Raw genomic sequence first — 13,256 nt, forward strand, 5'->3', positions numbered from 1 at the left:
ATTCAGCAAGCCAGTTTTCGGTGAGACGAACTCTGAATTCTTGCAAGACTGTGTCTGTGGCCGTAAGTATTATGTCATTTGCGTATAGAAAGATTCAAATGATTTTTTTGGGATGTGATATGTCCTTCATTCCCAAAACATTTGCCGACTTCGTTCATAGACATGACCAAAATCCAGGACGATAGAATTACTCTTTGTGGTACGCCGATGAAGCCTGAAAACCGAAAACCTTTCTCTATAAGCCTTCATTTTAGAAAGCTTGCGTTGACCAACTAGCCTCGCTAGTTTTGGGGAAAACTTTCTTAAGTAGCTCGTGGGGTAGTGCGCTGCAAACTGTCGGGGAATGCGGTCTAGAGGTTTTACTATGTCCAGGGATCTTATGTGTACGTTTTCTCGGAATTCTTGTGCATTGTTGTAGGCGAGTTATGTGAGCGAAAATTGAGAGTTGCTTGACATGTCCAGACGGAATCCCGGTTGTGAATGATGCATTCCGTGTGATTCGTTAAGTCTTCTCGATTTGTATAGGCAGTCAACTATAATTTTTCTTTCCCAACAAAAACACTGAACTTCCATTATCCTTTAAAAAAGCCAGTATCAATGAAACTGCAAAAGATTTTAATCTGTTATCTTGCATTCTGTACTTCGGAAAACTATATTTTAATTTATGGACAAGACTTTCTCATACTCCTCTTCTACAAAATCAGAGTTTACTCGTCTAAACTTTTATCTTATTATAATCGGCATTCTCTACTATCTTCAAACTGTCAGAGAACTCCTTAAATTTTCAGATAACCTTCTTTCCAGCTTGTCTGAAATCGTCTATAGAATGGGCCTTGCATCTCCTATCCAACTTAATTTCATATTCAGAAAGTTCCTGTAGGAAAAAGACTGACGAATTGTTTTTCCTAAAATTTCCCACTTTGCTTCATTTCGAAAATTTTTTGTTTTTATTATACATCTTCGGACAACATTTTTATTGCTTTCTTGATGTTATCTTATGAACCTTTTACACTTTATTATCTTGACCTTTTGATTCTCCTTCTTGAATCTATAGTTCCCAAGTTTTCTACGCAAACTGGGGGAGAGATAGAGTTTTCATGCAGATCAGTATCATGCATCTGGTTTGGTGACTCTGGCTCATGCTGACTAGATGACGTCCTCATTATTTGAAATATGTGGTACATGCGTTTACGTTTGTAACGCATGAAAAGAAGAAGCTGTTTTGGATTAAACGTCGATTTTAACCGTTTCCAAGACTCAAAAAAAATTGTAAAGCGTTCCATTCGGTGTCTGCTTCTCGTTCTAGATTATGTCAAAAGAATGGGTTTTATCGGGCAATAACAAAGTCAAATCTGTAAAAAATCTTCAAAACAGCTCGAAGACAACAAAAGTGCTTATCACGCTACTTTTTGAGCTTCGACAAAATTTTCTTTACCACTGAACCAATTGTCCTTGGCGGCCTACTTTTTTTGTCACGAAATTAGTGTCGAAAGTACTTTTAAATTACGAGAACTATTGCGCCACGGAGAGCCAGAAAGATTGCGGACACTGTTCCATTATAAGGCATCCCTTCGCAACTCATAGTTCGGCATATAGTCTATCCCAGAAGGGGAATACTGAATAAAACGGCGAGTTTCGTCGTTGACTAAGCGACTCATCAGTCGGATTCGGTCACAACCTATTGCTGTACTAATTCCAGGCATTGACTAGGGCCCACTGCGAAAAAGGGTTCCGATCTTTTCAGTCTTGGCTGAGAACTCTATAAATTTAACGCTCTGATCGTCCACCGCATTAGCGTTCAAGTTTACAGTATCAAGAAAAACTCTTCCAATTACTTACTCATTCGGTTTGAAGTTTCAAATACGACTGTATCCATTTTAATGTCTTGGATAATTGACAAACTAAGAATTTTTTTTTTTTTTTTTTTTTTTGAAAAATAAATTTAAACCAAGGCATCGGTTTAGGTGAATCAAGTATTGTAATGCTTTTGCCATGAATGAAATAAAAGAAACTGGATAAGGGCTACATGTTAATGTGAGAGCAGAGTGTTTTCTGTTTGTATACTACATAAAAGTCGTTGTTTCTTTGATGGTTTCACGTGGCTTGTGGAACCTAATGATGCCACAGTGAATTTCCGTTCAGAGATACGTTATATGTAAGGCACCTGGATGTGTCGCAAACATTTCTATATATTAAACGATTCTTTTGTAATAGGTTGATTTTTTCTTTTTTACGACTTGTCAAGCTGACCATTTCCGAGTCTCTGAGCGGCTTTTGTCGCGTCGAAGTGCTCCCTACATTGCTTCAATACTATAATCGGGTGCTCCACTTCTTCCACGGTCAATCAATCTTTTTCGTATTTTTTCTTTGTCTTACACTGGCAGTCATCTGCAGGGAGAAAGTTAATTTCTTGTCATGGGTTCCAAAACTTGTATTGGCATGTTTTCCACTAATGAATTGAAATTGCAGACCCTTGTCATTCGAGTGAGGCTCTACCAGAAAACCGTTAGCAGCCGAGATGCTGGCTAGTAAATTGAGTGGCGCGGAAAACAATGAAACTCAAATAGAAAACTTAGTATGGGTGAGATTGACGCTGATAAAACAACATACTTTATCACATCTTTACTAACAAAAAAAAATTGGATTATACGTCTCCAGATCAAAATTTTTGTGTAACTGAGCCTAGCAACCCTTTAGCACAACTCCAGTTGCGCACACAAAGAAATAAATTAAACGCTTTGTTTTTCTACATTAAACAAATTTTTTTCGTATTGTTTTACTCATTCAATCTTTTCTAGATCTCATTTCATGTTCCAATGCTTGAAATTTCATACCGAGAAAAATTCTCTAGTATGTTTTAAAAAAGTATTGGTAAATCGCACATTGTATAAACAGCGCTAATTAGAAAAAAAGAATGTAACGTCGAAACCCTTATAACCTATAAAATACATCTTAGAAAATGAGCCATATCTTGAATAAACTATCAAATTTTAAAAGCATTATATACAGGCTTTTCGCTAGTCAGCTTTATTTGTTAAGAAAAATAAAAAAAATTTTCACTGGCAAAGTCTGGAACACTTTTTCTAATTTGGTATGTATATAGGAATCCAATTGAATTTTTGACACAGTCGGCTTTTTCTATCAAACCTCTTTATAGAAAAAAAAATCGCGTTTTCTAATGTTTGTATTTCTAACTTAAAAAAAAGTGCATGAAGTTGGAATAATTTTTCACAAACACAGACTCGAGACTTTGGGTTTTGAAAATTCTTGATTTCGGCAATTATTTTTTCACTATTTCTTTTTAGTCTTAAAGGCAGTTGCGTTTTATTATTTGGTTCTCTTTCTCTATTACGAAGCGTTCAGATAAGCTACTTCTTTAACGTTTTGTCTCTCGTTCTTTTGGACTTACTGACCACATTCTTTTTCTTTTTTTCTAAAATTAAATCAATGTACCATTCATGAAGTGAGGACACAACATAAATAGTGCTTTCTAACATCAGTGGGCAAAAAAAAATAAAGGAATCCCCATTGATATTTCCCGCTAAAAAAAATACTTAGCTTTAGTAAACCAAAACCACAAGAAGAAAAAAAAAATTCTCTAAATTATGTCAAATGTAGTACAGACACACGAGATAAATAAATTAAAATTGCGTTTATGTTCACAGCCTACAAAATAATGTTTACTTGTAATAAGCAACTTTTAGCTCGCTTGTTACAATTCATGAACATGCCAATAAAATAGCGGGGGAGAATGAAATTGCAGTTAATTTTATACAGATTATATGACCCTAAACAAGGACTCTTTCTCTTCGGTTAAAGAACTGTAGCATTAACCGTAGAAAATAAAAAAAGAAAAATGAGAAAAAAGTGTTCTAAAAGGGACAAACGGGGGCAAACCCCAAACATTACATGTCTTTTGGTAAACGTGACATTTTTAGCTTAACTTTCCCACTATGAAATCTGTTTCACTTAAATTAAATACTTATATAATTGCAAGAATGCTATTAATTCATCTCCTACCAGCGTTTTCCTTTATAATTACCGTTTCGCTTAACTATGCTTCCGCTGTATATTTCCCTCCAAGGTTCGGCACTCCTACACTAAAGGAGCTTAGTCTTTATTATGGCAAGAATGAAGCGGGCAAATGCGTACGTTTTAAGATACCCAAAAGTAAGCCACATCAAACAATGGATAAGCGTGCTTGAAAAAGTGTTAAATATACAGATAACACAGGAGGCATTGTTACTTATGCATTTCTCCATTACAGAAAAAGAGTACTTTGCTTACCTGATATCGAATGTAAGACCATCCCACACTGTAAATTTTTAACAAAAATAACTCTTATTAAATTGATTTCGGTCAAAATGCAAAAAGTTCTAATTAATATTATTTTTTTTCTTTTTAGCTAATCTTGACATGAGCGCAGAAGAACAGTATAGAAACTTATTGCTTCAAGGTAAACACTGAATTAAACGTTTTTTATTGAATTTATTTTTGATAAAAGTGAAACTTCTAATTAATAAAAACTATCCTTTTAGCCAAGAGAAAGGACAAAAAGGAAGAAGAAAAAGAAAAAGAACGGATTAGAGCGATAAAAGGTTTGTACTAGAGTATCAGATATTAACAATAGAAATGTTTAATCTATCTATTTTTGTTGCAATACAAAAGTTTTTAAATATTGACGAAATTTTTTTTTTTTTTTAGAAGCTGAAGAAACAACAAGTGAATGGCTTCGAAAAATGGAAAGTGTGTATTACAATACAAGTTGTCCGACGAAATAATTTTAAATACATTTATTTCTTTTAAAATGCAAAGAGCCCTAACTATTAAAAAATTTTTTTTTAGTTGAAGAACGGATAAAGAAGAGTGAAAGAGAAAGAAACCGTGCGATATCATGTGCGTATTAGAATAAATCTTGTCTACTTTCATAATGTTGAATACATCTATTTCTGGTAAACTGAAAAAGTTATAACAATTAAAATTTTTTTTTTAGTTGCGGAAGCAAAAAGAAAAAAGGAAGAAGAAAGGCTTCGAAATATAGAAAGTCAGTATAAGAATGACAGTTTTCAACTTAAGTATTGTTAAATACATCTATTCCTGTTAAAATACAAGCGCTATAACTGTTAAAAATATTTTTTTAGTGTTGGAAGATAAAAAAAAAAGACAAAAAGACCTGGAATTACGTTGTGTGTATTAAAAAAAGTTGTTCACTGAAATAATGTTTAATACATCTATTTCTGTGAAAATGCAAGAGCTCTAATTATTAAAAATATTTTTTTTTAGTTGCGGAAGCCCAAAGAAAAAGAGCAATGGACGAGAAAAGAGCAAGTCTGTATTAAAATATAAGTTGTCAATGGAAATAGTGTTTAATACATCTATTTCTGTTGAAGTACAAAAATCTTACTTTATAAACAAATTTTCTTAGTTGAGCAAATTAGAAACTTTAAGGGAAACCCGATCCAAAGTCGGTTTTAGAATGAGAGTTGTGTGCTGAAATAATGTTTAATACATTCTATTTCTCCTAAAATGCGAAAGCTCTATTAAAAAAATCTGTTTTTAGGTGAGGAATCCAAAGAGGTAGCCCGAGCCAGGCAAAGTCCGATTTAAAAGAAAAAAAGTTCACTGAAATAATGTTCAGTGCATTTACTTCTGTTAAAATGCAACCGCTTTAACTATTAAAAATACTTTTTCAGAGAAGGAAGCCCACAAAAAAAAAAAAGACCTAGAGATAGCAAGTATGTATTAAAATGATAGTTGTAAACTAAAATAATGTTTAATACATCTATCTCTGTGAAAATACAAGAGCTCCAACTATTAAAAATATTTTTTTTTTAGATGCGGAAGCCCAAAAAAAAAGACAGAAAGACCTGGAGATAGCATGTCTGTATTAAAAAAAGTTGTTAACTGAAATAATGTTTGATACATTCACATCTGTAAAAATGGAAGAGCTTTGACTATTAAAATTTTTTTTTTCAGTTGCGAAAATGATAACGAATGTCGAAAAGATGATGGCGATACAAAGTCTGTACTAGAATAAAAGTTGTTGACTGAAATAATGTTTAAACATCTATTCTGTTAAAATTCAAAAACGTCAAATAGATAATAATCATTTTTTAGGTAACGAAAATACCAGTGAATCACAAACTACCAACGCTGCAGAAAAAAGAAGGCTTTGTCCGAGAATAAAAGCTTTTTACGAGAATATTTGTTAGATCACTAAATCCAAATGCAACTAAAAATTCAACAGAAACTAGTTTTATTCGCATAGAAACATAAGATACGACATTTTCAGTGTAAAAAAACCAAATTAAATTTTCAAAAAATTTTTTTTTCGTAATTTCCCAATGACAAAGACTTATTACATTACTTAGGAAATCCCCAAAACAACCACTGCATAATGCATTATTTTATTTTTTAACTTTAGGTGTTTTCTGTATTCTTTTAATCATTTACGTTTGTGTAAAAACATCATTTCAAATTTATTTTCCCAGAATTTCATAGAAAAACGCTTATTCATAAGCCACGCTTACTTTTTTAATTACATTTGTAAACTTGATTATAAAATCTCGAGAAAACAAAAATTCACAGCATTCTTTGCTTTGCTCTTTGATAAAAAGCAATTGCAATGTTTTCTGTATACGCCTTTAGGGTTATGCATTTATCCCATTCTGTTCTTATCTACCCAAACTACTTCTGGATTATCCTTTATTGTTGATGCTGGAATTCGAACAAACTCTTTTTTAAGATATATGCTCTGTTATCTCTTTTTATACCCTTTTCTCATGTATTCTTTTCAAACTTAACACAACCATAAAAATATATAAATTATCTTTATACATAAAATAGGTACAAATTTGTTGAGTTTTTAAATTTTTCAAAAATGCTTCCATTAAGTACCATTAAAAACTTTTTGAAAATAATATATGCTGTCATTTGGTTGTGAAATTCATAAAACTGCAAATATTTTTCCAAAAATCTTTTGTAGATAATATAATCAGTACCTCTATAGCGTTTGGTCCGCCGTTTTATTCAAAAAAAAAAATGTTAATTGTTGTACCATAAACAGCATTTCAGATATCATTTTTTTATTTAACACCTTGTCCACGAATGGAAGGCTAAATGAAAAAAAAAGCTTTTTTTTCTGCACCGTAACACTAAACCGTTACATCATGAGGCGTGTTTTTGGAGCTCATAGTTTCGCATATACCTATCCTCTGAAGAGGAACACTAAATGAAACGGCGAGTTTCGTCGTTGCCTAAGCGACTCATCAGTAGGATTCGGTTTCTGCCTATTGTTGAGCTACTTGCAGGGGCTGATTAGGGCCCACTACAAAAAGAGGTTCTTCTTTTTTGAGTCTTGCGTGAGGACTCCATAAATTTAAAGCTATGATCGTCCACGGACAATCGCGATCAAGTTTACAGTCTCAAAAAAGACTCTTCTCATTACCCACTCATTCGGTTTAAAGTCTCAAATACGACTCTATCCATTTTAATGTCTTGGATAGTTGACAAACTACAGAATTTTTTTTTTTTAAATATAAATTCAAACCAAGGCATTGGTTCAAGTGAATCTTCTATTGTAATATTTTTGCCATGAGTGAAATAAAAAAAAGAGGAAAAGAGTTACATGTTAATGTAAGAGCAGAGTGTTTTCTGTTTGTATATTACATCAGTGTGGTTGTTTCTTTGATAGTTCCACGTGGCTTATGGAACGTAACGATGCCACAGTGAATTTCCCTTCAGACATACGTTATATGTGAATCACCTGGATGTGTCGCAGACATTTCTATATATTAAACGATTCTTTTGTAATAGGTGGATTTTTTGTTTCTACGATTTGTCAAGCTGTACGATTTTTGAATGTCTGAGCGGTTTTTATCGTGTCGAAGTGATCCTCACACTGCTTCAATACTATAATCGGGTACTCCACATAATCCACGGCCAATCGCCCTTTTGTGTATTTTTCCTTTATGTCTTACACTGACAATAACTTGTAGGAAGAAACTAAATTTCTAGCCATGGGTTCCAAAACTTGCATTGGCATGTTTTTTACTAATGAATTGAAATTGACAGACCCTTGTCATTCGAGTTAGGCTCTACCAAAAAAACCGTTAGCAGCCGAGATGTTAGCTAGTGGATTGAGTGGCGCAGAGAACAATGAAACTCAAACAGAAAACTTAATATGGGTGAGATTGACACTGATAAAACAACATACTGTACCACATCTTTAGTAACAAAAAAAAATTGGATTATACGTTTCCAAATAAAAATTTTTGTGTAACTGAACCTAGCAACCCTTTAGCACAACTCCAGTTGCGATCACACAAAGAAATAAATTCAACGTTTTGTTTTTCTACACTAAACAAATTTTTTTCGTATTGTTTTACTCAGTCAATCTTTTCTAGATCTCATTTCATGTTCCGATGCTTGAACTTTCATACCGAGAAAAATCCTCTAGTACGTTTTAGAAAAGTATTTGCAAATCGCATATTGTATAAACAGCGCTAATTAAAAAAAAAGAATGTAACATCGGAACCCCTCTAACCTATAAAATGCATCTTAGAAATTGAGGCATATTTTTGAATGAACTATCAATTTTTAAAAGCATTATGGATACATTTTTCGCTAGTCAGCTTTATTTATTAAGAAAAATAAAAAAAAATTTCACAGGCAAAATATGGAACACCTCTTTTCACTTAGTATTCACATAAGAATCCAATTAAATATTTGACAAAGTCGGCTTTTTCTATCATATCTCTTTATAAGAACAAAAAAAAACCGCGTTTCCTAATGTTTATATTTTAAACTTAAAAAAAAAGTGTATGAGGTTGGAATAATTTTTTACAAACACAGACATGAGACTTTGGGTTTTGAAAACTCTTGATTTCAACAATGATTTTTTCACTATTTCGTTTTAGTGGTAAATACAACTAAGTCATATGACTTAATTCGATTTCTCTAACTACTAACAATTCAAATATCCGACGTTTCTTGACGTTTTGGCCCTCATTTTTTTTTTGACATAGTGAGCAGATTCTTTTTTTTATAAAATTAAATCAATGTAACTTCCACAAATTGAGCACACAACATAAATAATGTTTTCTAGCATTAATAGAAAAAAATATTCTTAATAATGTCAAATTTAGCACAGATGCAATAAAAAATTACTAAAAGTTACGTGTACGTTCACAACACAAAATAAAGTATACTTGTGATAACCAACTTTTAACTCATTTATAAGAATTTATAGACATACCCATAAAATAGCGAGGGAGAAATAAATTAAGATTAATTTCATACAGACTATATGACGTTAAACAAAGTCACTCCCTCTTCTAATAAGGATCTATAGCGTCAACTGTAGAAAGTGAAAAATAAAAATTGCGTCTTAAAAGGGACAAATAACGGTAAACCCCAAACATTACATGTTTTGGGGTAAAACTGTTATCAATAGTTTAAATAGTCATTATAAAATCTGTTTAAAATAAACTAAATACTTTTACAATTAAACAATGCTATTAATTCGTCTCTTGTCAACGCTTGCCTTTATAAGTAGCTTGCTGCTTAACTATGCTACCGCTTTCGATTCCTATGTAGACATTAAGACTCCTGCAGAAAAAGAGGTTAGTCGTTACTATGGCATGAATAAAAAAGGCGAATGTGTACGTTTTAAATTACCTAAAGGTAAGCAACGTTGAACAATCGATTAGCTAGGTTGAAAGGTGTTGGTTACATTGATCACACAGGAGGCATTCCCAACGAAGAATCAGAACGCTACCGAAATAGAAAACTTTGCTTACCAAAAATAGAATGTAAGACTGTCGATTTAAAAATTATTGACAGAAATCATTTTTAGTAAATTAATTTCTGTTAAAGTGAACAAAAGTTTTAATCAATGTTTTTTTTAGTAAAAGGGGGTTTGAGTCCAGATGAACAGTACAGAAAGTTAATGATTAAAGGTAAACACTAAAAGAAGTGTTTTTCAATACAAAAACATTCTTTAATGAATCGATTTTCGTTAAAAATTAATTTTCTTATTAAAAAACGTATTTTTTTAGCTATTATGCAGGACGAAGAAGAAGAAAAGAAACGAATTTTGGCGATGACTGGTTCGAACTAGAATAACAGCTGCTATCAAACAAAAATTTTCGTCTATCTTTGTTAAAATACAAATCTTTAAATATTAACAAGGCGTTTTTTTTTAGAGGAAGATAAAAAAAAAGAAAAGGAAGACGTTCAGATTGTTCAAAGTATGTATTAAATAGTTGTCAACTGAAGGTTGTTGTGAATAAATGCATTGTCGGTTGAGATGCAAACATTTTTAATTATAAAACAAAGAAAAATGTTTCTTTAGGGAAACTGATGGAAGAAAAACTTCAAAAGAAGCTTCAAGATATCTCAGGTCTGTATCAATATAAGGTTGTTAAAAGAAATACTCTTTAATAAAATCTCTCAATTTAAAAGCAAAACCATTTAATCATATTAAATAATTTTGTTCTATAGAAAACGAAAAAAAAAAAAGAAGCCAAGAAAGGATCCGAGAACTAGAAAGTTTGTACAATAATAAGAGCTGTTGCTGAAATGATATTCAATAAATCTATATCTGTCAAAATGCAAAAATTTCCAATTTATAATTTCAATATATTTTAGGAAGAGGATATAAAAGGCGAATTCCTGACCCTATAATGCACAGTAAGTCTGCAATTAGATAAAGTTTTTTACAGAATTTATTTTTCATGAAACGATTTTTGTAAAAATATGAAAACTTTTAAATAATAAAAAGTATCTTATAGTCAAGAGAACTAACAAAAAAACGGAACTTCCTGGCATTGCTTTGGAAAGTTAGTCCGTTAACAGAAAAAGATATCACGAAATTATTGCTAACTAATAAATTTCTGTTAAATTGTAAAAACGTTTTATTAATAAAAAATATTTTTCAGATGAAAAGGAAGATAATCTAGCACAATCTTCTAACGCTTTGTCAAAAAGGAAGTCTAAATGAGCATGTAAGATTGTACCAGAAAAACATTTGCATATAAGATTATTTGTTAGATGATCGAATGCTCTAAAAAAAATGCAAATACGAATAATTGGATGATATCAGTAAAACTTAATTTATTACAAAATGTGCTTTTGCCATATTTTAATGGGGTTAAACCTAATTTATTTTTGAGGCTGTTTTTTTTATAAAATTAATTAAAAGGATATTATAGAAACTCTGCTTCGGCGATAACACAAAGGGTTAAATTTATATCTTTTTACTATTTATTCTTACAAATTTGATTATTTTTTTAATATTTAACATTTCCTCGCAACCTTATTAAAATTCTTTGAAAATTGCAAATCGAAGAAAAAAAGAGAGTCTTAAAAATCCTTGAAATTTTCAAATAATTTTAATAAGATTGCGAAGAAATATTGAATTGCATTTTTTTTATACGACATTAAAGTTATGCGAATGAGTGGCTTAAACAACAGCAAAACTCTCTTGTTCCTTTTGTAGTTCCCTTTCGGTATACGCTAATCAGCCGAAATATGAATGCTCAAAAAATGGCTCATGCGTTAACGACTTTAGGTTTTGCCTTCAACAAACTGTGTTTAAACCTAGACAAAAAACCCCCAGTTTATGCTTTACTGTTCATTGTAAAATGCGAACCAACTTTTCTCTTGAAACATAATCAACCGTTATCTTTCTTTGAATCCTTTCCTTTATTTCAATATTAACGCTAAAACAATCATTGAGAATATTTCATTGCTCTTTGTACACAAACTAGGGATTATAAAGTGGAGTTTTAGAATTTTACAAAAATGTTTTCAAATGAAAAGTATTCCAAACACTTCAAAAATGATATAAGATGTCATTGTAATAATGAATTGATAGAACTCTATGTATTTTTTTTAATAATTTTCTTGTATAAAATAAATTAAGTACGCCCTGCAAAGGTTGATCACATGTATCCTTCAAAACAAAATTGATAAATTACAGCATGAGGCATTTTTCAGAGCTCATCATTTGTCTTCACACTCCTTCTGTTTAGGGTAACACGGAACCAAACAAAGAAATTCACTGCTACTTGAACAACGCATTAGTAGGATTTCAGTTTAACCTTATAGCTACACTAATACCAACCGATTGACGATATCCTACACAAAAGAAAGATTTTATGTCTAAGTTTTGAATGGGGACTCCAGAAACTAACTATCCCCAAAACTAAAAATTAAACTCTTTTTATTTTCTCACGTTAATATGAAATCAAAAAAAAATATAAAAGCTTAATGCGACAATTAAAAACGCTTTCAATGTTAAATGTTTGGCAGCGACGTTCAAGAAGCAACGATTAAGAGTAAACTCGGGTTTAATTTGGAAGTTTCTCAAAAAACAAACACTTAAAAAATGCTTACACCGACAAATTCTTTGTTTTTTAACGGTATACAATAAATACTGTTTTTTTTTAAAACTTTGAACAATGTAGAATATTTTCGATAGAATACACCATTAAAAAACCGATTTATTTCATCTTATTAAAAAAAAACTTTATTTTATTTTTCTTAAAATGAAAAAAAAAAAGCTTCATTATATTCTAAAATAATTGTAATTTACTAATCAATTCACAAGCTTCATGGTGTTGGAATTTAGTCTCTAAATTATCAACTTGATAATCTGCAAGTTCTCTAAGAGGTTCCTCATGACCCCAAGCGCCTTTCTTATAGAGATATGCTGACGCAACTAAGCCTGCAGTGCCTCCTGTAGCCCAGACTACCAAACTCTTGTATTTCTTTTTCCATATGAGCTTTCTTCAGCGAAGTTTTTCTTTGAGGGTGCTTGTGGCTTTGCCGATGTACTCGGTCTTACCGTTGATGAATTTGGTGGGACCGTTGATAAAGTTGTTCTCTTTTCGCAAAAACTCTTGTTGCTATCCCATTAACGAATTGCGTTAAACGGGTCGAAGTATTATTGACGTCTAGTGGAATCACATCACCCCCAGATTATCCTATAGAATTTAGTTTTGAAAGAGTTGATTTTTAATAACCAATATACAAACTTGTTAATATAAACAAAACATCAATATCGTAAACCTTGAATTTAGCGAAAAACTCTCTATATATGATGGATTACATCTTGGAGCAATTTTTAACCCTTCATCGGTATTTTTGAACTAAGAAGATATGATGGCGTGAATTAATAAAATTATAGTCAATCGTGTAATCTGTTTCAACAATTAAAAGTTGATAATATTTTACCTTTTTGTCTGAATGCA

General features: G+C 31.5%; 2 protein-coding genes and 2 long non-coding RNA genes across 5 annotated transcripts; 2 read left to right on the forward strand and 2 right to left on the reverse strand.

Annotated features, from left to right (window-relative positions):
• Nucleotides 1-3,706: 3,706 nt before the first annotated feature.
• On the reverse strand, nt 3,707-4,395 carry LOC128884448 (uncharacterized). Its single transcript, XR_008459388.1, has 5 exons — nt 4,288-4,395; nt 4,153-4,200; nt 4,021-4,100; nt 3,910-3,968; nt 3,707-3,821 (listed from the first exon to the last, which is right to left on the reverse strand). It is a non-coding gene; the product is annotated as an uncharacterized LOC128884448 (long non-coding RNA).
• Nucleotides 3,821-6,251, forward strand: LOC128884446 (uncharacterized). 2 transcript variants are annotated; one of them, XM_054137875.1, is made up of 15 exons: nt 3,821-4,170; nt 4,225-4,299; nt 4,406-4,456; nt 4,539-4,598; nt 4,705-4,746; nt 4,846-4,896; nt 4,994-5,044; nt 5,142-5,186; nt 5,284-5,328; nt 5,426-5,464; nt 5,561-5,596; nt 5,694-5,735; nt 5,836-5,880; nt 5,977-6,021; nt 6,118-6,251. In XM_054137875.1, the coding sequence occupies exons 1-15, from the start codon at nt 3,954-3,956 to the stop codon at nt 6,210-6,212; spliced, it is 939 nt and encodes a 312-aa protein (XP_053993850.1). In that variant the 5' UTR covers nt 3,821-3,953; the 3' UTR covers nt 6,213-6,251. The 2 variants fall into 2 exon arrangements, with proteins under 2 accessions (XP_053993850.1, XP_053993852.1); XM_054137877.1 differs by lacking the exon at nt 5,426-5,464.
• Nucleotides 6,252-9,504: 3,253 nt separating this feature from the next.
• On the forward strand, nt 9,505-11,242 carry LOC128883842 (uncharacterized). The gene is made up of 10 exons (XM_054136637.1): nt 9,505-9,684; nt 9,747-9,812; nt 9,909-9,959; nt 10,059-10,109; nt 10,206-10,250; nt 10,355-10,402; nt 10,504-10,551; nt 10,651-10,692; nt 10,941-11,006; nt 11,053-11,242. Exons 1-9 carry the CDS (start codon nt 9,513-9,515, stop codon nt 11,000-11,002), a joined length of 585 nt encoding a protein of 194 aa, XP_053992612.1. The 5' UTR covers nt 9,505-9,512; the 3' UTR covers nt 11,003-11,006; nt 11,053-11,242.
• On the reverse strand, nt 10,949-11,743 carry LOC128883843 (uncharacterized). Its single transcript, XR_008459120.1, has 4 exons — nt 11,658-11,743; nt 11,276-11,601; nt 11,123-11,218; nt 10,949-11,065 (listed from the first exon to the last, which is right to left on the reverse strand). It is a non-coding gene; the product is annotated as an uncharacterized LOC128883843 (long non-coding RNA).
• Nucleotides 11,744-13,256: the final 1,513 nt, after the last annotated feature.

This window comes from Hylaeus volcanicus, unplaced genomic scaffold (assembly GCF_026283585.1).
Source record: "Hylaeus volcanicus isolate JK05 unplaced genomic scaffold, UHH_iyHylVolc1.0_haploid 12237, whole genome shotgun sequence".
Lineage (NCBI taxonomy): Eukaryota > Metazoa > Arthropoda > Insecta > Hymenoptera > Colletidae > Hylaeus > Hylaeus volcanicus.

Bases quoted from the DNA above. Each gene is read 5' to 3' on its own strand.
- LOC128883842 (XM_054136637.1), top strand. From the start codon at position 9,513: ATGCTATTAATTCGTCTCTTGTCAACGCTTGCCTTTATAAGTAGCTTG. The intron at 9,960-10,058 runs GTAAACACTAAA...GTATTTTTTTAG, and splicing joins CAGAAAGTTAATGATTAAAG to CTATTATGCAGGACGAAGAA. The intron at 10,552-10,650 runs GTTTGTACAATA...AATATATTTTAG, and splicing joins AAGGATCCGAGAACTAGAAA to GAAGAGGATATAAAAGGCGA.
- LOC128884446 (XM_054137875.1), top strand. From the start codon at position 3,954: ATGAAATCTGTTTCACTTAAATTAAATACTTATATAATTGCAAGAATG. The intron at 5,329-5,425 runs GTCTGTATTAAA...AAATTTTCTTAG, and splicing joins AATGGACGAGAAAAGAGCAA to TTGAGCAAATTAGAAACTTT. The intron at 6,022-6,117 runs GTCTGTACTAGA...ATCATTTTTTAG, and splicing joins AAAGATGATGGCGATACAAA to GTAACGAAAATACCAGTGAA.